The following is a 24,324-nucleotide window of genomic DNA, read 5'->3' on the forward strand; positions in this document are numbered from 1 at the left end:
CCCAGCTCCAGGGCCTCCTTTTTATGGACCGATGCCCAGAAGTGGACAGCACATTCCAGGTGAGGCCGAACCAATGCCTTGTACAGTGGTAATATTACATCCTTATGCCGAGAGTCCAGACCAGTTTTGATACATGACAAGATCCTACTGGCTTTAGAGGCAGCTGATTGACATTGTGTTGTTATTTAATTTCTGATCTACTAGTACCCCCAGGTCCTTCTCAACAAGGGACTCTCCCAGATTTGCTCCCCCAAGGACATATGTTGCCTGTGGATTATTAGCCCCCAGGTGCATAACCTTACATTTATCCACATTAAACCTCATTTGCCAAGTGGATGACCAAACACTGAGTTTGTCCAAGTCTCCCTGCAGCCTATGAACATCCTCCATTGACTGTATTACACTACACAGCTTGTACTACTCCCATCATCCATAGACTGTATTACACTACACAGTTTGTACTACTCCCATCCTCCATAGACTGTATTACACAACACAGCTTGGTGTCATCTGCAAAAATAGACACAGTGCTATTAATTCCTACCTCTATATCATTAAAAAATATATTAGATAGTAGTGGGCAAGCACAGAACACTGGGGTACACCACTCATAACTGGTGACCAGTCCGAGTAGGAATCATTGACGACAACTCTCTGGATACTATCCTTCAGCCAGTTTTCAATCCACCTACAAATGATTCCTGCCAAATCAATATACATTATTTTTCCCATCAGGCATCTGTGAGGGTCAGTGTCGAATGCCTTTGCAAGGTCCAAGAACACAATATCCACTGCCGCTCCCCCGTCAAGGCATCTGCTCACCTCTTCATAGAAGCAGATCAGGTTAGTCTGACAACTTCTATCCTTAGTAACCCCTCGCTGGCTGTCACTTATTATACTATTTGATGTCACATACTCCTGTATGTAGTCTTTTACTAACCCTCCTAGTATTTTACAGATATGCTTACAGGCCTGTAATTGCCTGGCAAAGTTCTAGAGCCCTTTTAAATACTGGCACCACATTCGTCTTGCACCAGTTACTTGGCACCGTACCAATGAACAGGCAATCTGAAGATTTTAGGCAGTAGCACAGCAATAACATAATTGAGTTTTTTTTATAGAAATCCGGGGTGTAACCCATCTGGTCCAGGAGGCTTGTGTACATTTATTTTATTAAGCTCAGATTGGATCATGTCTACATTCAGCCAGTCTAATATAGACAGAATGTAGTGGGTAAAGATCTCTTTGTTGATCTACACTGTGGAGGACCAAATATGTGAGGATCCAATACTGGATGCAACACATAACAGGAAATCATATGCACATTTACTGTCATCTACTGTATCCAGCACTGGATCCTCACAGGATCTGATATTGGTGAATAATCCTATGAGCTGAACCACCATATCCCGTCCTGATTTACTAAGATAAGACTGTATTTTCTTTGCTATTTCCTTTATACTTATACTTACCTATACTTATATCAGCATCAGATCCAGAAATCTGTTATATGAAAGGTGAAATCCTCATGGGTCAGATTTTGATTTTCTGAACATCCCGCAAATTGCGGACTGAATTGAGATCTGGAAAATTTAGTGGTCAAGTCAACAAATTGACCTTATGGTTAGTGTACATTGTCCACTTCTATTAGGGAAAGTTACTACCATGTACTGGTAGTAGTCTGGCACAATGTGAAAGTCATCCACATGTATGCCAGGAAAGATGAGAACACTGCTCTATATGTTCTGCTTGTCTAATTTCTCAACCTTTCTCTCCCCAATATGTGATGTACCCAGCCATGCTACACAACATAATATGTTGCGCCAGGACATGTTCTTTTATAGCCTGACCCAGTTGGTTCTCACATATGCCCATTGTAGGTGGTGAACAGGGCCAGGGGTCATCATGCATCCACATTAGAAGCAAGCACCATCCGAAAATGTAGTCCCCATTTAATGAAAGTCACTGGTTGTGCACTTAGTGTGGGTTACAATGTGGAAGTAACTTTGCTTGTCGTAGAGCTGCGGATATATGAATATCTTTTCTGAACATTTAGTTTAGTTCCTGTAGCATGCCGGGAGGAAATGATCTGACCCTTTACTCCCGGACCACTGTCTGCTCTATGACTCGAGAACTACCTGTATGGAAAGAAAACCATTTACTTGTAAACTGACCCAGAACAACCCGAAACTCTGCTCTAAAGATTGTTTATGGCCACTTGATACAGCCGTTTAACCAACCAATTTTCTTCCCCTTGTTTCTTTCATACTCTGACCTTTGTATCTGTAATTGGCTATAACATTCGTCTCCCCTGCCTCAGCGAGTCGATGGAATATGAAATCCAGCATAGCAGAAGCAGCCTGTTTCACACTCCATCTCCGACCCTGTTAGAGTCCTGACAATTGAAGAAGAATTATAAGAAACACAACAATTCCGGTGGCCTAGAACAAACACATCACAAGTCCATAGCAGAAAGTAAGAGATCACAAACAGCTCTGTGTAGAGAATAGTTTATAAATTCTACAGCTACTAGATGGAGGTACTACTGGAATATCCCTATTGTGCAATACTATAAGAGGGAGTGCGTTTTCTATACCACAAAATCAAACATTCTACATCTTGATAATAATTTAGGTAAGGATTTATCACTGCTTCTATGCTAGTTTTCTAGCGTAAAAACAGTGCACAAGAATTTGTGATTAAGATAGCGAATATGCCACCTCCACGTCATGTGGGCAAGGAGGGGGCGTAGAGGGGCGCGGCACCCAGTGTATAGCCATATGATAAGTCTCCCTCTTAGGTAGGTGGTAAGAGAAACCCAAGATGGGGGAAGACTAAAATTGTGCCACCAATCAAAAATAATAAGGGTACATCAAAATATTAAAACTTTTATTAGATCAATGAATTTAGGGCACTTTAACACCTTAAATGTCCCTCCACCTAAACAATAAACCCTAATACCTAGTTCTGGAGTCAAGAAATACAGAAAGGCAGAGGTTGCATTAACATTAGTATTTTCAGCCAAGGAGGCGTATGAAATCGTCAGAATGGGCCGGGGCTGACAATGGCCTGAGATCCCCCCCCACAGAGCGGGTGGGAGCTGATGCTGGCCCCAGACCCCCTCATCAATGAACCATGTCCAACAACACAGACCATAGATAAATGTTTGAAATTTTTTTTTCCGCTCTTACTTCAAAATATATACATCTTCTCAGTGTTCGCAGTAATTTCATCATCACATACAATATAGCTTTCAAATTATTGTTTCATAGCGAGTGTAACCATAACGAATATATATTTCAGCGTAGCCCACAGTGTTATATTAACTCACATATCTTCAGCCCTCGGGCAGAGACCCACACTCCTCAGGCTGTTGGATCAAGTTGTGTAAGCCACATGAAGCCACAGAGTGTGCCGGGGCTGATGCTGGCCCCAAACCCCCCACAGAGCGGGGGGGGGGGCATATGCTTGCCCCAGTCCCCCCACAGAGTGCGCTAGGGCTGATGCTGGCCCCAAACACCCCACAGAGCCGGCCGGGGCTAATGCGGGCCCCAGACCCCCCACAGAGTGAGCCGGGGCGGACACTGGCCCCAGTCTCCCCACAGAGTGCGCTAGGGCTGATGCTGGCCCCAAACCCCCCACAGAGCCGGCCGGGGCTAATGCAGGCCCCAGACCCTCCACAGAGTGAGCCAGGGTGGATGTTGGCCCCAAGCGCCCCACAGAGCGGGTAGTGCCTGACGCCAGCCCCAGAACCTCCACAGGGCGGGACGTGGCTGACATTGGCCCCAGATCCCACACACAGCAGACTGTGGCTGATGCTGGCCCTAAACCCCCACTGAGCGGGCAGTGGCTGACGCTGGCCCAAGACCCTCCAGAGAGCCGGCCATGGCCAATGCTGGCCCCAGACCCCCTCACCTATTGGGCCGAGCTGACGCGAGCCCCAAACCCCCCACAGAGCAATCCGAGCCTGACGCCGGCCCCAAACCCCCCACAGAGTGGGCAGTGACTGACGCCGGCCCCAAACCTTCCCCAGAGCGGGCTGTGGCTGACGCAGACCCCAGACCCTACACAGGGCTGGTCAAGGCTGATGGTGGCCCAAGACCCTCCACAAATCAGGCTGGGGCTGAAGCTGGCCCCAAACCCCCCACAGAGCAGGCCATGGCTCATGGTGCCCCAGACCCCCCACAAATAGGGCTGGTGCTGACACCTCTAAATTTATTGCATTTATTTTTGGGGGTTGAGAGCATAACACTTTACACTTTTTTTACACTGTTTATTTTGTAAAAAATTTTTATTAACTTTTTTCTTTTTTTTTACAGGGGCAAATGTGTTCCCTGCTAATTCTATATATAACAGTGATGTAATGGTAACAGCCCATGGAATGACTGTCATCAGTGATCTGTATACAGCGACATGCAGACAGGATGCATATAGCACCTTCCCTGCAGCCTCTCACTGTTTACAGGGGCAGGTGTGACTACAGGGGGTTGATAATATTAGTCCCCTGTCACAGTATAGGATCAGGCAGTCACATCCTGTTGATGACACTGTGTGCACTGGCACTGTGTGCATGGCATACTGCCATGGGCGAACGTCATGTGACCTGGGCTCCGGTCACATGACCTGTTATTGGAAACTCTACAGAAAGGTATGAAGCATGGAGGAGCATGGAGTAACCAGCTTGTTTGCCTTCTATCATAGAGATAAAATATAGGCTTGCACTTCTTTACTTGATACTTACGTTCATCATTGCTTCTTATGGGCTGACGCTTCTGCAATCTCTCGTCCCCTGTGCTGAACTGTCGTAGAAGTACTTTGTGCTGTAAATGGAAGGACAGGATTTGGATTAGGGTTAGGCCTTGGTGATAAAGGTCTGGTTAATGAAGTCTTTACCCTAGTATATTTAGTTTGGAATCTAATTCATTCATTCATATGCAGCCATAGTAACAAAGAAAATCTACCATCAAAATCCACCATGATAAACCATGGGCACTTACTCATAGATCCAGGCACCGTGACTGTGGTAATCTTATAATAATTGTTTTAATATTGTTAAAATATTTGACATTCTTCCTTCTAAAATCAACTTTTTCAGATATGCTAATGAGGGTGTTACCAGAGCCCCTGCATGCTGTAGCTTCACAGCAGTTACAGTGTGCAGGCACACTGATCCCCTCCCACTATATGCTGCAACTTCCTCTGCTACTGTCAAGTAGAGGAAGGTGGACATAGCGTAACATCCAGTTAGTCTGCAGCATGGAGGGGCCCTGGTATTGCCAGACATAGTGGCATAGTGCCCTGAACCTTGTGAAAACAAACCCTCAGGGGCTTAACTACAGCGGTAGCAGCCATAGCAGCCGCTATGGGGCCCGCAGTGTCAGGGGGCTCCGTCATCCGACTTGACACAATAAAGAATGGAGGATGTGCACCATTATATGTATATTATACTGTACATGTCCAGCATGATATGTATATAACATATACTGTGATGTATATATGCAGTATCTGTGCTGTGTATATGGTGTCTGTATACACTGTATGTGAGTATGTTGCATATGTCACTGTATGTATGTGTCTATGCACATGAGTGTATTTATATGTGATTGTAACTCGCATGTGTGAGTATACTAATATGCATATTTTTTAAGTGGGAAGGGGGGCCCCTTGCAGTAGCCCGCTAGGCGGCCCTGTCTCTCCTAGTTACACCACTGCAACCCCTGATACAGCTCTGCTCATGTGCAGACTGTTACAATGGATATCATGTACTATACCAGTGCTATGTACTTATATTACAGTGCGACCACATGTCAGAAGCACTTAAAGGGAACCTGTCACCAAGGACATCATTTTTATTAAAGACAAATTGCAGAAGTCCATCACACCTGAATTTCAAATATGCCTTTCTGCCTTTTCTAAGCATTTGCATTACAATAAAATTGTCTGTTACTCTTGCACCCTGACAAAATCCTGGGGTAGTCACAGGGGTTGGACTTTGGTTTGGATGCATTTCAAAAAACAACATGTGACTTGTCTGTGTTACTCACTCCTCAAAGCTTGTCCCCCACCTTTGTGATCCTGTACAGCTCCAACTCCTACTCCTTCTCAGAGGTCCCAGCCTGGTGAGCTGACATCAGTGGGGGTGGACAAGCTGTACAGGAGCACAAAGATGGAGGCAGCCTGCAGCTCAGTCAAGTCACATGTTGTTTTTTGAATGCATCCAAACCACTGCCCAGCCCCTGTGACTACTCCAGGATTTTGTCAGGGTGCAAAGTAACTTATAACACACAATTATACTCTAATGCAAATGCTTAGAAAAGGCTTAGAGACATTTTTGCACTGCAGGTGTCATGGGCTTTTACAATCTGTCTTTAGTGAAAATGAGATCCCTGGTGACAGGTTCCCTTTAAGGCACAAATCTGTGTAATGCCACAATGATCACTTTCCTTTTCCTTCTATTGTAGGAGCTTTTACCTTTTGGATAATATATTCCGAATAACTAGTTTATCCAGGAGCAACTATACAAGGAACAGGTAATGTAATCACTCCCAGGACTGAAGGTCCCAAAATTGGCACATGGTCTCTTAAATGACTTGTAAGCATGGCTCAAAAACTGGATTGGCACTGTGCCCGCAACAGCAAGGTGGGAAAGCAGTCTGACAGCAGAGGTGCAATTCACTATTGCAGCTGGTATTAATAGAGCTTTATAAAAATGAATTTAAGCACATTACAAAATCCCACTGCTATGATGACAACAAAATGATCCACTTACCTTTTTTTGTCCTTTCCCATCATCTGATCTACAAAATAGAAATGACAAAGATTTATTAAGTGATAAATCCAAATGCCAACAGACATGAAATGTACCATCGGCCTTTATAAGTATATCATAGATACAGGCCAGTACAAGAAACTATAGGAATCAGACACTAAGGCCGAATTCACACGAATTTATGGGGGACGTATGTACCACAGCGGTACCACAGCACTGCACATATGTCCCCCATAGACGGCAATGGTCGCACGGAGCAATATGGTGCCGCTCTGTACATGGGGAAAATATATCATTCCCGGTATGTGCGACCATTCGCCGTGCAGCTCTATTGAGAGGGGAGGGGTTCTCCTCTCCAGCACCCGGACATATGCCAGCAAGGTGGGCATACATTCATGTAAATGCAGCATAAGGGAGGGTCTTATATATTGATTATAGGTCAGCGTCACAATTTAGCTTCTTTGATGACACTCATGCATTCTTTTGTTGTTCAATTTGGACGCAGTTTTTGAATCCTGACACTTTTCCAGCAATTCTAGTTTCTGGACACTTTTTTTGGCACATAACAAGACCAACAAATAGCAAGTCTACCTTTTTGCTGTGTGCCAAATTATTAAAGGGAACCTATCATCATAAATTGACCTAATAAACCAATACCAGTATATTGCCAAGAAGCTGAACACATTCCAGATAATGTTTCTTTCATGACTTTCATGATGTAGTGGCATAGTTCAGAAAATCAACTTTGAAGTGAGATGTAAATTGGTTGTATAAAGTCAAAGAGGCGGAGTTTTAACACTGGAGTCAAGCTCTCTCTTCCTCAGAAAGCTCACTTCATTGTAATTGATGGTCCTACATCCAGAGACATCACTAACCAGCATGATGTCAAAGACAGAGGAGGAGGCTTTCATAGCTCCCACCTTGATTCCAGTGTTAAACTCTCCTCCTCCTTGACTTTATACAACCAATTTACACCTCAATTCAAAGTTGATTTTCTGGATGAGGCCAACACACTGGGCCATGAAAGAAACAATAACTAGAAGGCGTTACACTGCCTGACAATATACTGGTAGTGGTTTATTAAATCAATTGCTGATGACAGGTTCCCTTTAAGTCCTTGCGACACAAACTAAAATCACACCTTGCAACACCTAAATATCTCATGCTCCTTTCACAGATACTATTACAACTCAGTTTTTCCTACGCACAGCTGGGACTAGAGTTTACTTGCGACTCTATAACCACGATTTGAGCCAAAATTGTGACATTTTTTTACGTCCACATGTGTATTTTACATATATATGAGGTTGAAAAATTCTTGCGTGTCTAATTTTGCTAGGCATGTAGAAAAATTTGCAAATGTGCCAGAACAAAGTCGCACATATAAGAGAAAAAAAGAGGAAAGCCTAAGATAAATGACCCCTCTTGTGTCAGGGGAAGCCTGCAGAGATGTAGAAACACCATATATGGACAGGTGATGGGATTTCCCCATTGATGTTGGTTCCTGCTGTGCGGTCACCCAATGAATCTACTAAATGGATTCTCCTCCCTGATAGGATTCCCTTGCAGGAGCCAAAATAGTCCTGGAACTCAGTATGGAAACACATTGGGGCACATTTACTTAAAAAGTCAGAAACTGCACTAAAAGTCTCTCCCCTGTGCACTGCAGTCTCTATTCGGACGGGGAGGGGGGTTACTGTGACTCCCTCTCCTGTGGCCCCCTCTCCTGTCCAGGCATCTGACTGCAGTCACAGTAAACCCTCCCTGAATGCGGGCCTGCCCGTTGCAGTACAGGACTTTCATCATTTGTTAATAAATGTTAAAAGCTATGCAGCCCCTTCCCTCCCCTGATCGTCTCACAGCAGAAGGCTCAGTCTAGTACAGTAATTCCTGCTTTGCTCTCTCAGCAATGGCCCTCAGCTTATGTGTGTAACAATCAGTAGAAAATACAGTATCTTGAGCTAAATCTTGCTACGTCAGTGTAACAAAGACTTGTGTAATAGACGTGTGCATTATCTATTGACATAATCGTTATGCAATGTGAATGTAGAAGGGAGTGGGAGCAGAGCAGACTGGTGCATGTGAGATACAACATGTAACAATTGTTAGGAAAAGCCCCACAGCATAAACTCTATAGAAGAGTCTGCATTTTGGAAAATATGTTTTATGAATGATGACAAGAAGAGCTTGGCAAAAAACAGCTTAGTGCAGCTTATTTTACTACTATATGTGTTGATTCATTTTCCTTGGCTAGTGACAACCATATATCTAGCTTTTTGCATATCTATTTATATATATATACCTTCTATCTATCTATCTATCTATCTCCTATCTACCTACCTATCTATGTATCTACCTGTCTATCTATCTATCTATCTATCTATCTATCTATCTACCTGTCTATCTATCTATCTATCTATCTATCTATCTATCTATCTATCTATCTATCTATCTATCTATCTATCTATCTATCTATCTATCTATCTACCTGTCTATCTATCTATCTATCTATCTATCTATCTATGTATCTACCTGTCTATCTACCTATCTATCTATCTATCTATCTATCTATCTATCTATCTACAGATTGCCAGATTACTGTTTGTAAACTACAAATTGCTATTATTGTGCAGGGCTTCAGGGAGAAATCTTACTGACTATGACTGTACATAAAATAGTTTTATTTTGAGGCCCAGGACTCCACGTTATCTAAAACCAGCCCTGAATTCACATATTGGTTACTTATGTCGAAACATTTGTAGAAGTTGGGAGAAAAGATTTTGCCTGAATTTGCTTTATTCCTATTAAAGATGTTTGTGCACCCAATATCCATGAGTTTCTTAGAACTTACTCGTTCTCTCAATAAATGTTAAGACGACTGCGGGTTTGCTTTTCACGTAGGCTTGAGGTTATTAGCTAAATGTAGACTCTCCTCTTTACAGTGAGCCCAACACTTTAACGTAGCAGCCTGAATGGGCTATGCGGCATGAAATAAAACTATAAATTAATCCCAGACTTTGAAATGTTAAGGAATGATATTGAATTCATTACATAATGAGTCCTTTATTTTCTGCAAATGTGAACTTGTGAAAAGCACTTGAATTATTTTGTCGCTATTACTTCAATAAAGTAATTGTAGAAAATCAGTAAGAACAATATTCATCGGAGATCTCATGAAGTTTCACGCTGGGGAAGTCTGCGGCAGCCTCTCGTTCGGCCAACATTCGAGTAGAATAACCAGAGGGCCACAGAAGACTTTAGGTAAGTAATTTTGATTGCTCATTTGAGCCCAAATGACATTATTAGCATAACCAAATAGGAATGTGCACTTCAAGTGTCTGCTCTTGGAAAGCTACGTTTGTTTGCCACGGGAGACCAGAAAGCACATTTAGCAAAGTGTTTCTTGTGATCTTAGCAGGCAATTCGATTCCATTTAATTATGTGGATTTGCAGTTGCGTTCGGTATAAAAGAGATGATATTCATATAAAATGCTAACTTTTATGAATAAACCAAGTAAGCCTCTCTGTGATATCTCCCTATTATGCAGAGAGTGCTCGAGATATCTCTAGGATACCAATCAGCTAACGGAACAGACTGGGAATAGGACAACTTTCTGTTGGAGTTGTAATGGTGCTATGCATGGTTTGTGGACAGTCATTTCCACTGTATACCTGTAGTATGTATTCTTGGGAAGGCTGTGTAGCTCTAATGGATTATTCCCATGACTGTTTGGTGGCCGCATTTTACGGACTGAACTTTGCTCCGTGGATGCAAGTCCAAGCATCATAGTTGCAGGGACCACCGCATTGTACTAAAACCATGATTACAATATGGTACGGTGATTCCATGGGGATGCAGGGACTCCTTGCATCATGTGTAACTTTGATGCTTGGACTCCCGTCAATGGGGCAGTATTGGAACGCTGGATTGTTGCCATTAATTCGTCAATGTGTCATCGATTAGTATCATGGAGTAATGTGAATAAACCCAAAGTGAGGGACCATGGTAGGTAACATGCACATGAACATAGCTGACCCACGTCCGATCAGGCTGTGTGTGCTCCGTTGTTTTCACTGACCCATTCATTCTAATAGGTGACTTGGTACGTGAAAACGGGTTCCAAAGTCCAATCTGGAAACAGAAAGTTCATGGACTATTTTTTGAGGTTTATGGACTGCATATGGGCCAAAAATGACAGCCGTGTGAATGGGGAATTTTTAATTTAATGTGTGCTTCGCTAATAAAATAATGTGTATTTTTCGTAAGAAAAAGTTGTTGTAAAGCTGGCCATACAAAGTAAAAGCTGAATCGGCTGGACTGGCCGACCATATAACCTACATATACGTAAATATGGTTAATAATCATTATTGAATGTTGGTAAAAACAAGTGGCCTTCTACAATAGTAGAAAGTGAGCTCCTGCCACACACAACTTTATCTCGATAATCTCTTCTTACCAAATAGAAACTTGTAAAATGATGTGAACTACTTACAACTGCTTTACTATTCTCTCCAGCTCTGGAAGTTGGTCCTTCAGAGAAGCGATGGTTCTTGTATCATCAGAAACCGAAACGTAAAATTCCTGCGTATAAAACATAATTCAGTATTAATTCATGGTATTTGCTCTGAAGCTCTCAAGCTTTACCTTCTATGTTGGATGACTACTTGCATGACTGAATAAAACAAGTTTTGATTTTGCGATCCCTGGTGCCAAGGAGGTAGTCTCTTCCAGGGGCAGATTATGACTGCCATGGGCTCTGGACTGTACGAGTATTATAGCCCCTACAAGTCTGGAATCACTTCCTACATATGGTGCTAGAATCAGCTTCTTGGGGAAAGGAGGATGCGTCAGTTCCGCCGGCTTTCAATCCGCGGTTTCAGAATCTTTGGAAGACCTTCAAAGGTCCTGAAATGGATATTGCATACCTTGAACAGGTGTACAAGGATGAAGTCCTATCTCAGTATAAAATTTGGTGGGTAGTTAGGGTGGCCATGGCCTCCTAGAAGGCTTGGTCCTGGGGTTACTGCCCAAACTACCCATATTATATTCCACTACTGGTCTCTACTGGTATCAATAACACTCAATAACCCTTCCCCACTATGCATGAAGGGACTGCCCCTGTGACACTTGGGATCATAACATGAGAGGGAATAAAACTTGTTATCCCCAGTCATGACAGAAGAGATACCAGCAGAAACAGCCCCAATCCTGGAGAACAGTAAAGCTCATTTGCATAAATATAAAAATATGTTTTCTCAAAAATGAAACATTACTTGAAAAAAACTAAAAAGAATTGTCTTCAAAACGTATAAAGTGCCCTGTTTTTACATGTACGTATGTGGCTTAAAGAGCTGGTAGACCCCCTTATTACATATCTTACTAATTAGTTTTTCCGTCAGTGTTGCTGTATGAGGACTTATTTTTTTGTGGGATAATTTGTGTTTTTCAGTAGTGCTACTTTGGAGTACCTAAAACTTCATGTTATTTATTTAGTTAGTTATGGGAATTTTGACATGGTTTCTTTGAGTTGTCTACTTAACCTCAAAAAAACAATTATTCATTATACACAAATTACCTACATAGAAGAAGATACATTAGAGGTCATTTTTGGTAAAGGAACTATAAATATATTGTATATTTACAATTTTATGTTAACAGCTTTCAAAAACATCGATTTTCGACACAAGACAATTGAAGAAAATATCATAAAATAGAAACCTTCAGAAATCAATTCTGGATATTTTTCTTCTTTCCTAAATTAAAAATAAAATAGAAAACCGTGCAGGCGAGGGTTTTAGCTAAATTGCTATATTCTTATTTTTGTGTAAAGCTGACAATTTCCAACAGCAGAACACTGTATATTATTGGATAATGATGCCTTAATCCTCAAATAGCAACATCTACAGATTCCTTAGGATAATTGGAAATCTATAAGAAACCTACACTAGTTTCAAGGTGATTTTCACTCTGGGAGATTTGCAGAGTTTGGGGTTATTAAGTTCTAACGCATCATCTGTCCGCATACACGGATCCAAAATACTAATTGAATTATTATGGGTTTAATCTACAAACTCTGATCATTATTAGGGAGTTTCCAAACAAAGGGAAGACATTTAAGCCCTATTATAAGCACAAATGATACCCGCCCAATTACAATACTCCTACCACTTAAATCAACCATTTAACACTTATAATATATTGGATATTACAAATACAGGCGGTCCCCTACTTAAGAACACTAGACTTACAGACAACTCCTAGTTACAAACAGACCTCTGGTAATTGGTTTTATTTACTGTACTTCACTCCTAGGCTACAATAAACAGCTATAACACTTATCAAATGTGTCTGCTATTATGCTTTATTGTTAATCCTGGTTCTTATGACAACCCAACATTTTTAAAATCCAATTGTCACAGAGACCAAAAAAATTTGGCTGCGGTTACAATTATAAAATATACAGTTCCGACTTACATACAAATTCAACTAAAGAACAAACCTACAGAACCTATCTTGTACGTAACCCAGGGTTTCCTGTACTCAGAATTTTGCACTTATTACTGTGGTACTGCCGTTCTAGCTGTTCAAATAAATTATATGAGCAGAGATAGCATTGCCTTTGTATCTCATTTTGAGGTATGGCCACCTGTGTTGGACGGGACCACCAGAATACCTGAAGATCCTATGGTGGGGACCCAGATTCTAACCCAATACTGGACCGTATAGATACAACCTTAGGCTAAGTGTACACAAAATGGATTGCAAATTTTGAGAATTTTTTGGCGCTCCTCGTCACCCCATCCGTACAGGGAGCCGGGAGGGCGCATTACCCGACACGGCACAATGTAAGTCAATTGCAGATGTGAGCTGGGTCCAGAATAAATGGACCCAGACGAATTTGAAGGCAACTAGTGTCTTTTTTCTAGGGATTAATGAAAGTGGACATCTACAATAATATCTGGTGTGCCCAAAGAATAACACTAACACTGGGGCCACATACAAAACAATACAACTTTATTGATCCCCTGGGGTGGAGAAATCATTTCGTACATAGTGCCCAGCATATAGTTACATACATTGACAATACCATACATTTATAGAACGTGAGCACAAAAAGGACAGGTTCTACTTTTTTTTTTTTCCATTGGAAAAAAAAAAAAATTCAGAAAAATCCTATTGGTTCGGTAAGGTATCATTAAATATTCACTAAAGCCAGGACGAGAAAAACAATCTTTATGTGTCCATAAGCTAAAATGGCTTCACTGAAGAATCACTCATATGCAAAAAAAGCCAATTTGAATCCGCATTAGTGGTGTGCATAGTGTTGAGCAGCCCTGAAGTGCAACATTTAGGTACCCTGGACCTGACCCCGAACTGCGGATGGTTTCTGCCAAAGTCGCCAGAGGCCACTACCATTCCAGCACCTATCTAGTGTGTTACTGGTTGGGGTCCAGACAGCTTTTTTAACAAATTTCAATGAAGTTTTGAACAATTATCTCCTGTAATGATCCGATGGCTGTAACATTACATACCGCTCATTCACTTTGCATTGGATCCATCAGCAGCTATACACATTCCGTTCTGTTTTCAACTAACATATTAAAAAAAATCCCTGTATGTGAATAACATGATTATCCTATGTACATAGGATGAAAACATCTCACAATCACACTGATTAAACCGATTGGAGGGAAACAAAGAGAGAAGGAACGCAGGGCGATGAGATAATTTGGTCGGGCACAGGAAGCGTCTCTTTTTTTTTTCTGTCATGTCACTTTGATGCTTGTCGTTCCATAGGGGTGTAGAGTAAAATTGTAATTGGTTAATAGGGTACAATGCTGCAGTTGGATGCAAGTGCGATATAAAATGATTGCACTCTCCCTCTAATAACAGCCATGTGCCGTGTAATTGTAGGTTACCCGTGCATCTCATGGAGACAGGCCTGTAAAATCCATGTTCTGTGTAAAAATCATGCTTCTAAACGACTTGCCCACTTATCCTGATCATTATGTATATTTTTAGGAGGAAGCTATTGTATAGTAAAGTCTCTTAAGAAAATTGCAACATATTGACATTTATAAAAGCTTATAATGAAGTGTGGGAGAAGAAATAAAATTTCTCCCACTGGATCTGCATTAGCACAAAGGCACAGCATCGATGCCGCGGGATCGCGGACATTTTTTCTTGTCGTCTTTTATTTGCTTCTATCGGGAATGTAAAGTATTTCATAGGAAGAGACACGTAGCTTAGTTTACTGGAATGCAGCTTCAAATATTGATACATGTATCACTATGTATATTGTATGTAGGATATGCATCAATATATGTGTATATGATATATAATGGTTTATGATTCTTTTCCAATATACAGTACTACTTTTAGGTGACTTTTTTGTTATATATTATTTAAATAAATAATTTTTAATGGTTTTATATACGTGTATATATAAATATACACAGGCGGTCCCCTACTTAAGGACACCCGACTTACAGACGACCCATAGTTACAGACTGACCCCTCTGCCCACTGTGACCTCTGGTGAAGCTCTCTGGATGTTACTATAGTCCCAGGCTGCAATGATCAGCTGTACGGTGTCTGTAATGAAGCTTTATTGATAATCCCTGGTCCCATTACAGCAACAAAAATTTCTAAACTCAAATTGTCACTGGGGCAAAAAAAAATTATTTGTCTAGAACTACAATTATAAAAAATACAGTTTCGACTTACATACAAATTCAACTTCAGAACAAACCTATGGACCCTATCTTGTACGTAACTCGGGAATGCCTGTATACATGTACGTATATAAAACCATTAAAAAACGTATAATACATAAATAATATAATATATAATACATATAATATAATAAATAATTATATGTATCTATATATATATATACACACATACATAAAACATTTATTATACATAAATACATAAATAAAAAATCATTTGTGCCGAGTTCTATCCATCTGTTCAATACGAATAAGGGGGCGAAGATAGCTTAGAGGGCGAATAATTTCCGGGTCTCTTAGATCTTTTAGATCAGTAAACTTTGAGTTTGTTTCTTATTGTGTGTATTTTAGTAGTTTTTATTCAATATATGTTGTATGTCCGTGGTATTTTTGTAATGTATTTAAAATGTGTCTCTATGGCCTTTTGTGACAACTTTCTTTTCCTCCGTCGGGGGGATAATAAATTGTTTACAATTATTATTATTAAATAAATACAATTTTTCTTAAGTTTTTATATACATAGCTATACATATATAAACATATTTTACATATATATATATTACAAATGATGTATTTAAATAATGTATAACAAAAAAGTCCCCTAAAAGTGGTTTTCCAGACTGAAACAGAAGTACCGTATATACTCGAGTATAAGCCGACCCGAGTATAAGCCGAAACTCCTAATTTCAACACAAAACTGGGAAAACCTATTGACTCGAGTATAAGCCGAGGGTGGTAAATGCATTGATTACGGCCTCCCAGTATATAGTCTGCCAGCCCCTGTAGCATACAGCCTGCCCAACCCCTGGACAGCAGATTCTCATAACATTACAAAAAGCATTACATTATAGCTCACTACTTACCTCCAGGAAAGCCATGGCTACCTCATCTTCCCGCAATAAGTCGCTATACAAATTGGCCCAGAGTTGTACCAATCGGATGACTCTACGTTTGTTATTGATGGCGTAATCCATTTTCTCCTGCTCACTTCCTTGGGAAGGTTGGGCATGATAAGTGCAAAAAGGTTAAGGAACAAAATGTTGAATACTACAAGTACACATCAAAAATTACATTTGCTTTTACTTTAAAGGGGTTGTCCTGGGTTTGGAAAACGTGGCTGCTTGCTTCCAAAAACATCTCCTCTCCTGATCGTAGGTAGTATGTAGTATAGCAACTAAGCTCCATTTATCTCTATACAGCTGAGTACAGCACAAACCAAGGTCATGGGTGGAGCTGTTTTTGGGAGAAAGCAGCCATGTTTTTCAACTTCCAGTCATCTAGTCAACCTGTTTAAGGCGACCAGTTAATCCCTGGTACCAAATCATCCCTCAAATAAAAAAAACATAATTGTTTAGGACACATGATAATGTTACCAGACATAAATTTCCTGTTTCCTAGAGATTTCTCATATCGTATTAAAATTACATATTTATATTTATGTAAATTAGCTTCAGGGGTGGGGCCAGGGGCATAACTACAGTGGTAGCAGCTGCTTCATCCAACCAACCACTAAACACACTAAAGAATGGAGGATGCGCACCATTACATATTACATGCTGTATATGTATATGGTGTATGCCGTGTATATAATGATTATGTGTGTATATATGCTGTATGTTTGTATATGGCGCTGTATGTGTGTATACTCTTCATGTGTCTGTATGAGTTTATATATGTGTGATTGTAACGCACATGTGTGAGTATACAAATATGTATATTTTTTAAGTGTAAAGGGGGTCCCATGCAGAAATCTGCTATAGGGCCCAGCCTCTCCTAGTTACGCCCCTGGGTGGGGCTATATCCCTTTGTGCACCTGTCTTCTTGTTTTCATTCCTTCTTTCTATATGGAATTAATTGTATAAATGGCAGGTGCTATATGCAAAGTAGAGAGATAAAAACTGGTGCACCGACAGGCATGCACAGAGAAGTTTATTTGCATAAAAATGAAACCAGAATTTTTTTCTATACTTACAAATCACTGGAAAAGAAAGGTTTTGAAGGTTTACGACACGCTTTATACTGGGGTCAGAAGGTAAGAGTTCAATTAAGGTCGACTTATAGGCGTGTGGAGACTTAAAGCCATAGATCAGTGGTGGCGAACCTATGGCACTGGTGCCAGAGGTGGCACTCGGATCCCTTTCTGTGGGCACCCAGGCCTTCACCCATGACCTACGAGAACCCTAATAACATGATGTGGGATTAAGCCAAACCAGTTCCCTACGCTGTACTGAGGAGACCCAACCAGATGGAAACAGCACTGTCTACAGTCTGTTCCTTCTGGAATAGATTTGCTGGTTTGGCTTTAATCCCACATTATGTTATTAGACTTCTTGTAGGCCATACTTGGTGTTAAGGGGGCTGCCTTCCAAGGTAGCAAAAGTCCCAGGGTCAACATCTGCAAAAAGTTTGCATGTTCTCTCCGTGTTTGCATGGGTTTCCTCCGGTTTCCTCCTACACTCCAAAACATACTGGAAGGTTGATTAGATTGTGAGCCCCATTGGGGACAGGAACCAATTTGTCAAGCTCTGTGCAGCGCTGCGTAATCTGTGTGCGCTATATAAATAAAGGAATTATTATTATTAGCAAAAGGAGGCATTGTTTTCCATTTAACACCTTGGAAAACATATTTGCATACTTCCCAGACACGCTTTACACAAAGATATATTTAAATGAGGAGAGATTTGGGAGGTGGTAGCTCATTCATAAGCTCAGATCTTGTGCTACATGTTCAGCGCCTGATTTTAAAGGCCCCTCCTGACTACAGACCTTCCTAACATGTCATAAAGCCTACAACTACTTACAATATTAAGAATTAATGGTCTGGTGTTACGGCAGGATTTTAGTAAGGTTATCACTATCACCTCTGCATGTCATCTACATTTTTGTTTAGCAGAGCTGCAGGAAGTACATTAAAAATCCCATATAATGGATTATTTCATCTACCTACCTCACTATCTGAATCTACGTGCTAACACAACACCTGTATACATTTATACATGAACATCGCAAGATACTGTATTTTTCGGACTATAAGGCGCACAAAAAATCTTTTGATTTTCTCAGAAATCAAAGGTGCGCCTTACAGTCCAGTGCGCTTTATATATGAATCATACTTACAGACAACAGCTGCCTTGAACTGTGCACAGGTCTGCCACCTGCTGGTCATTCATCCTTATAATGAGGTGTGCCTTATATATGAACCTAGACGTTTGAGCAGGCATTTATTGATGGTGCGCCTTATAATCCAGTGCGCATTATAGTCCGAAAAATACGGTATACCATGCAGTGTAGAATGTCTTTTATTACAATGCAATTTACAATAAAACATTTTGTTGAACCATATATGTAAAAACATCATTATTTGTAAAGCTCCATGGAATTTGATGGCGCCATATAAATAAAGATTATTCTTATTATTAGGAGAAGGTTTACATACCGTCTAAAAAAGCAGAAAATATCACAATCCAGCATCTACCAGATCCTATTGTAATGGATTTTTACAGTTCTTAAATTAATCCTTTGTAGCCAGTGACATATTAATCTCAAACAAAGTATCTGAATAATGAAGACACAAGTTTTTTAGTTTTGCAGTAAATACCTCGGACTGGCATCGTATTCACTGAATAAGTCAAGATAGTTTAGATTTTTTTCCTGAAGATCAAAAGTACATGAGCGCCATCTTGTGGCTCCAAGAATTTATATCATATAAATCCATTGACAGCCTAAATTTCTTTTCAGATTTGTGCAATTTAATGTAAATGTCAGTCAAAATAATACTCAAAATAACATAACTGATAAGAAAACAAACCATAAATAATTAATGATTGTATAAATTGTCATCTGTAAGGCCTAGCTCATACCCGCGTTCGGGCCACTGTTGCCTTCTGTCATTAAAACGATAATAACCAAAGTCTAATGGATCCGTTAAAATGTCCATTCTTTTTATCAGACTTTTAATGGGTTCTGTTAGTGTCTGATTGCAGAACTTCCGTTATTGCTTCCATTATTTAGAGGAAAATTGTACAGAAGTTGCAGCGTTATTTTGTCCTTCTTAAGTAATGTAAGCCATTAAAAATTCACTGAAATCAATGGACATCTTCACGGATCTGTTAGACTCTCATCATTAATATTGTTGTGGTGACACAGAATAATAGAACAGGTCCAATTGCAGGTGCCAACTAAGAGTCTGTTGCACTTTATTTTTACGTCTATGTCAGTTGATATTTAGTTATGTTTCAATATCTGGAATATATTTATGATGAACCTTAATAATATAATAATCACATCCTCACACGTTGCAATCCATAACTTCTCCCTTGTGTTTCCTCTTTTCCTGGGCTTCCCTTCTCTGTGCCATTTGCTACCCTTCATAGCAACTTGGACATGCTCTTTCCCAACCAAGCCGAACTATTTTGAGTGGTTCCTTCCCCTGACATGTTAGAAACTCTCTTTCCCCATCTATATCTGCCTCTTACTACTGATGGATTTGTTCTTAAGGCTTTATTTAAAAAAATTTCACAGAACTGCAGAACAGATGTAACAAGAAACTTTCAGCAGAATTTTCAGTGTCAGACTGATCCACCGGAGGAGCTGCGCGCCGAAGATCTCAGGGTGGGAGGAGCAAAGAGGCTACTGGGGCGTGGAATAGCCGCGACGTGAAGCCTCATGTCCGGCTACTCCATGCCCCAGTAGCCACTTTACAAAATGTACATATTAGGGCAATAGAGATTTCAAAAAGATAGCGGGGTCGTGACGATTAGCTCTAAAAAAGGGCTATCCTCACGTCCCATACATCCACCTACCACCCGTTCTACCTTTATAGGTAGACTTGTGGTGGTAGGTTCCGTTTTAGCACTGAAATCTGGTGTATCCACCATAGAATGCCTTAAACCAGACATATTACTAACCAGATTTTTTGAAGTCTGATGCATGATGTCAATCACAGCAGACGGGTGGTTCTGAGGAGGGAGAGCTTGACTTTAGTCCTAAACAAACCGCCTTCGTGACCTCATACAACCAGGTTACATTTCACTTTGAAGCTTATTTTCTGGAAGATATCACCAAACTGGGACATGAAAGAAACATAAACTGGGAGCTGTTAAGCTGCTTGTCAACATACTAGTAGTGTTTTATTAGGTCAATTTCTGCTGACCGGTTCCCTTTAAGAAAAACGGTCAAGACAAATTTATCAATGATTTCAAATGTATCATTGGTTTAACCCTTTAGATAGCTTTTGGCAATTTTTGGACTATCTGGTTAACATTTATTCCGGCCAGATCTACTTTGTGTGCTTAAAGGAGCCTATTAGCAGAAATTGACCAAATACACTATAACCGATATGTTGTGAATCAGATTATTGTTTATCGTGCCACGTTTCAGATCATTGTTTATCTTGTGGTCCATCACCTGGTCCTGCTGAGGCTACAGATTGTCTGTGGTAGGTCCCCGTAATCTCAGCCTCGCATTTAAAGGAACTGACGACTGTCTCAACATTGAACCGCAGTAGGGAAGTAATGTTTTTTAATTCGTTGCTTACATGTGGCCCTAGTGAGTATTTTCAGAATACCTGAAAAAAAAATATTCCTATAGAGGAGGAGGTGTTATAAATTTAACCAGTTTATGCCATGAAATGTGTGCTAAAAGACAAATTTAGGCACCTGGACATTTTTATAGCAAAATTTTTAAATTTTGCCTCATTTCCACCCCTTGAAGCACTGTTGATTATGGGCTTAGCTGAGTTGGTGATATTTATTGTGAATTGAGCCATAAAGTAGTCTACATTATAGCACCAAGCTATGTGGTACACACATTTTAGAGAGTCAGTTTTGGTGCACACAAGGGTGATCAAGACTTGTACAGGATGAAACGACCATTCTGGCCCTTCCTGTACAAGTCTTGATCACCCTTGTGTGCACCAAAACTGACTCTCTAAAAGGTGTGTACCACATAGCTTTGTGCCGATATATTACCATATAGTGTATAAATAAAGGGATACTAAAGAAATCCCATCGCTTCCTCTACATAGATGCGATATCTTTCATATAATACATTGAAATGGAAAAAGCAGTAAAAAAAATCAAGCATTTCCTCTAAAGAAATAAAAAGTGAAATTACACGATGACTTCCCTTTAACAAAGCGTAGATGGCATTCATTAAAGCTAGTTACTGGCGTATTATACCAAAGCTTCTGCATTTCCAAACAATCAACACAATAACACGCTGAAACGCTGTCAATACATTCGGCGTGTAAAAAAAAAAGTGAATTACAAGTTTAATGTTCCTCTTAGTCATGTTCGCGTTCAGTCTCTCCAGCCATATAATTATTTCATATATTTTTTACCTAGCTATTATCAAACTCACCGCAGGTACCTGTAATTTTTGGCATTTTCTTATTTTACATTTACTTCCTTTAAATCCAACTAATGATAGCTCTCTGAACGGAGATTAAGGTTTACAAAAATAAGGAAAGAAGCAAAATATACACAGATTGTAATTTGTGCTCATTAGACATGATTACATTGTAGGATACGCTGACGACTCTGCTTTTCAGCGCAACGTTTAACACAATGGATGCAATGGATTATAAAGTTATTTCATGTTGCCGCTTTCCTCGCTAACTTACATTGACGCGGCCGGTTTGTTTACAACGTCTCGCGGCCAGGCGTCAAACATCCCATTATAAAGATTTAAGGGCAAACAAGCGAAATATGTAATTTAACAAATCACTCCTAGAATTTTGTAGAAGACATTTCAAAACTTTGGAATAAAGTGTAATTATAACCACTACAGTACGACCCCTTTGTGATTAAAGCCTATTTCGGCAGAATTAATTTCTTTTTGCTGTATGAGAGCTTTTCCTTCACAAACCAAGTTCAATCAAAAGTAAAAACAATTCTTAACTCCACCTCTATAAGAAGATCGCCTCCCAGAGGAATAGCTATGAGGAATGAAGGCAAGGTGGGTGATAGCCTTCCGCTCAAAGACTACCTCATTTTAACTCAAACATGAAAGCAGGAGTGCACAAATGTCTAGTCCTTGCCAATAAACCCTTTTGCGCTCCTCTTCATTACGATCCCGACGCTGTCTTCCACTTGATACACTGGGATCACTTAGAAATAAAAGTTATAAAGAGCAGCATGGAGAGCTGGGACAAGATGTCCGTTGCTCCAGGCTGCTAATTATACATGCCCCCTCCTGCACCTCCCTCTCCCAAGCTGTGAACATGATGGGAGACGGAGGTGATATCACGGCTCTCACCTGATGTCACCTACTTCTCCCAGCATGGGGAGCGCCGGATATCTTGTCCTGGGATCGGAAGGCAGAGGAGTATAGGTGAGTATCCTTAGATGTTTCTTTTTTTAATGGTTGATTTCCTTAAAAGGACACTAGAACTACTATGTAAGCACTGCACAGAACTACTTCTCCCATCCTGCATATATAAGCACTGCTCAGAACTATTACTCTGATCCTGCATGTATAAGCATTGCATAGTACTACTACCAGGGCTTTGGAGTTGGTGAACATTTTGGTGGATTTGTGAAAAAATGGACCGACTCCAAATTTCCTTTTTAAATGTCTCTTCTATTCCTGATGGTTTTAGGACAGGGGAGCCTGGCTTGAGAAAGGTGTATTACACCGAAACGTCGCCACTTGTTCCAATAAAAATCACCTTCATTTGACCTGAACCTTGGAGTGCTGCCTGCCATTTCCATTTTGTATACAAGTAAGGACCTGGCCAAGATCCTTGGAGGGCTTTGCACCCCCCTCCTTTTGAAGAGCGGCTTTGACTGTGCTGACTTGAATTTTTCATGTTTATATATATATACACATATATATAATACACTTTTTAGGATCTTCACTAAACTCTGCATGTCACTGTACTACAAAAGAGAGAGTACATGACATTGCTGTGTTTTGTGTCATGTCCTGTGTCTTAAAGGGCTTTGCCCGTGAAATAAAGTTGTCAAATGGCAATCCCCTAGTGATGTTTACACAATAAAGATCATTTTAACCCCTTACTTTACCATTTAGCTGACAGAAAGTGTCTGTGTCTGAGCTGGTCTTGTAATGCATGGGGCAGAGAGCACTGCAGTGTGCAGATAAGAGAAGCTATTCATGAGAAGAATTTGACTATAGTCGTACAGTCGTATCCAGGGGCAACCAAAATTGTAAACGCCAGGACTGATAGAGACAGGTTGGAATTATATCTGTAAAATAATTTTGTTATCTTGAGTATATTTAAGAATCTTGTTAAGAGTTTATCCCAACTTATGAAGTTATACCCTAAGCGCAGGTTACGTTACAACAAGGTCATTGGTAAAGGTCCAACTGCATTTAGATCTCCAGAGAACAGGAAACAGCTATCTCCCACTCTCACACAGCATTAAATGGAGCGGCAGGAAGCATCATCATCATGCTGCTCCACCCACTCCACATGAACCTATGTGATCAAATGTCACAGTACAGGAATAATGCACAGTGATGTCACATTATAAAGATAATACATACTGTGATGTCACAGTACAGGGATAATACACACTGTGATGTCACAATATAAGGTTAATACACACTGTGATGTCACAGTACAGGAATAATACACACAGTGATGTTACGGTACAGGGATAATGCACACCATGATGTCATAGTACAGGGATAATACACACTGTGATGTCCCAGTATAAGGTTAATACACACTGTGATGTCATAGTATAAGGTTAATATACACTGTGATGTCATAGTACAGGGATAACACACTGTGATGTCCCAGTATAAGGTTAATACACACTGTGATGTCACAGTACAGGGATAATACACACAGTGAT

At 40.4% G+C, this 24,324-nt stretch overlaps 1 protein-coding gene and 1 long non-coding RNA gene across 7 annotated transcripts in view; one reads left to right on the top strand and one right to left on the bottom strand.

The window, feature by feature from the left end:
• RAPGEF4 (Rap guanine nucleotide exchange factor 4) overlaps window positions 1-24,324 on the bottom strand; it is a 200,012-nt gene that overhangs the window by 22,912 nt on the left and 152,776 nt on the right. For 5 of the 6 annotated variants that reach the window (XM_072121709.1, XM_072121708.1, XM_072121707.1 and 2 more), the window contains 4 exons: window positions 16,366-16,516; window positions 11,263-11,351; window positions 6,770-6,797; window positions 4,742-4,820 (listed from right to left, as the gene is read on the bottom strand). In XM_072121709.1, the coding sequence (XP_071977810.1) occupies window positions 4,742-4,820; window positions 6,770-6,797; window positions 11,263-11,351; window positions 16,366-16,516 (347 nt within the window). Of the gene's footprint in view, window positions 1-4,741; window positions 4,823-6,769; window positions 6,798-11,262; window positions 11,352-16,365; window positions 16,517-24,324 lie in introns of all 6 variants that reach the window. The other variant, XM_072121712.1, reaches the window with a different exon arrangement.
• LOC140075603 (uncharacterized) lies at window positions 507-23,388 on the top strand. The gene is made up of 3 exons (XR_011849448.1): window positions 507-843; window positions 6,462-6,530; window positions 23,103-23,388. It is a non-coding gene; the product is annotated as an uncharacterized lncRNA (long non-coding RNA).

Source organism: Engystomops pustulosus, chromosome 8 (genome assembly GCF_040894005.1).
Source record: "Engystomops pustulosus chromosome 8, aEngPut4.maternal, whole genome shotgun sequence".
NCBI lineage: Eukaryota > Metazoa > Chordata > Amphibia > Anura > Leptodactylidae > Engystomops > Engystomops pustulosus.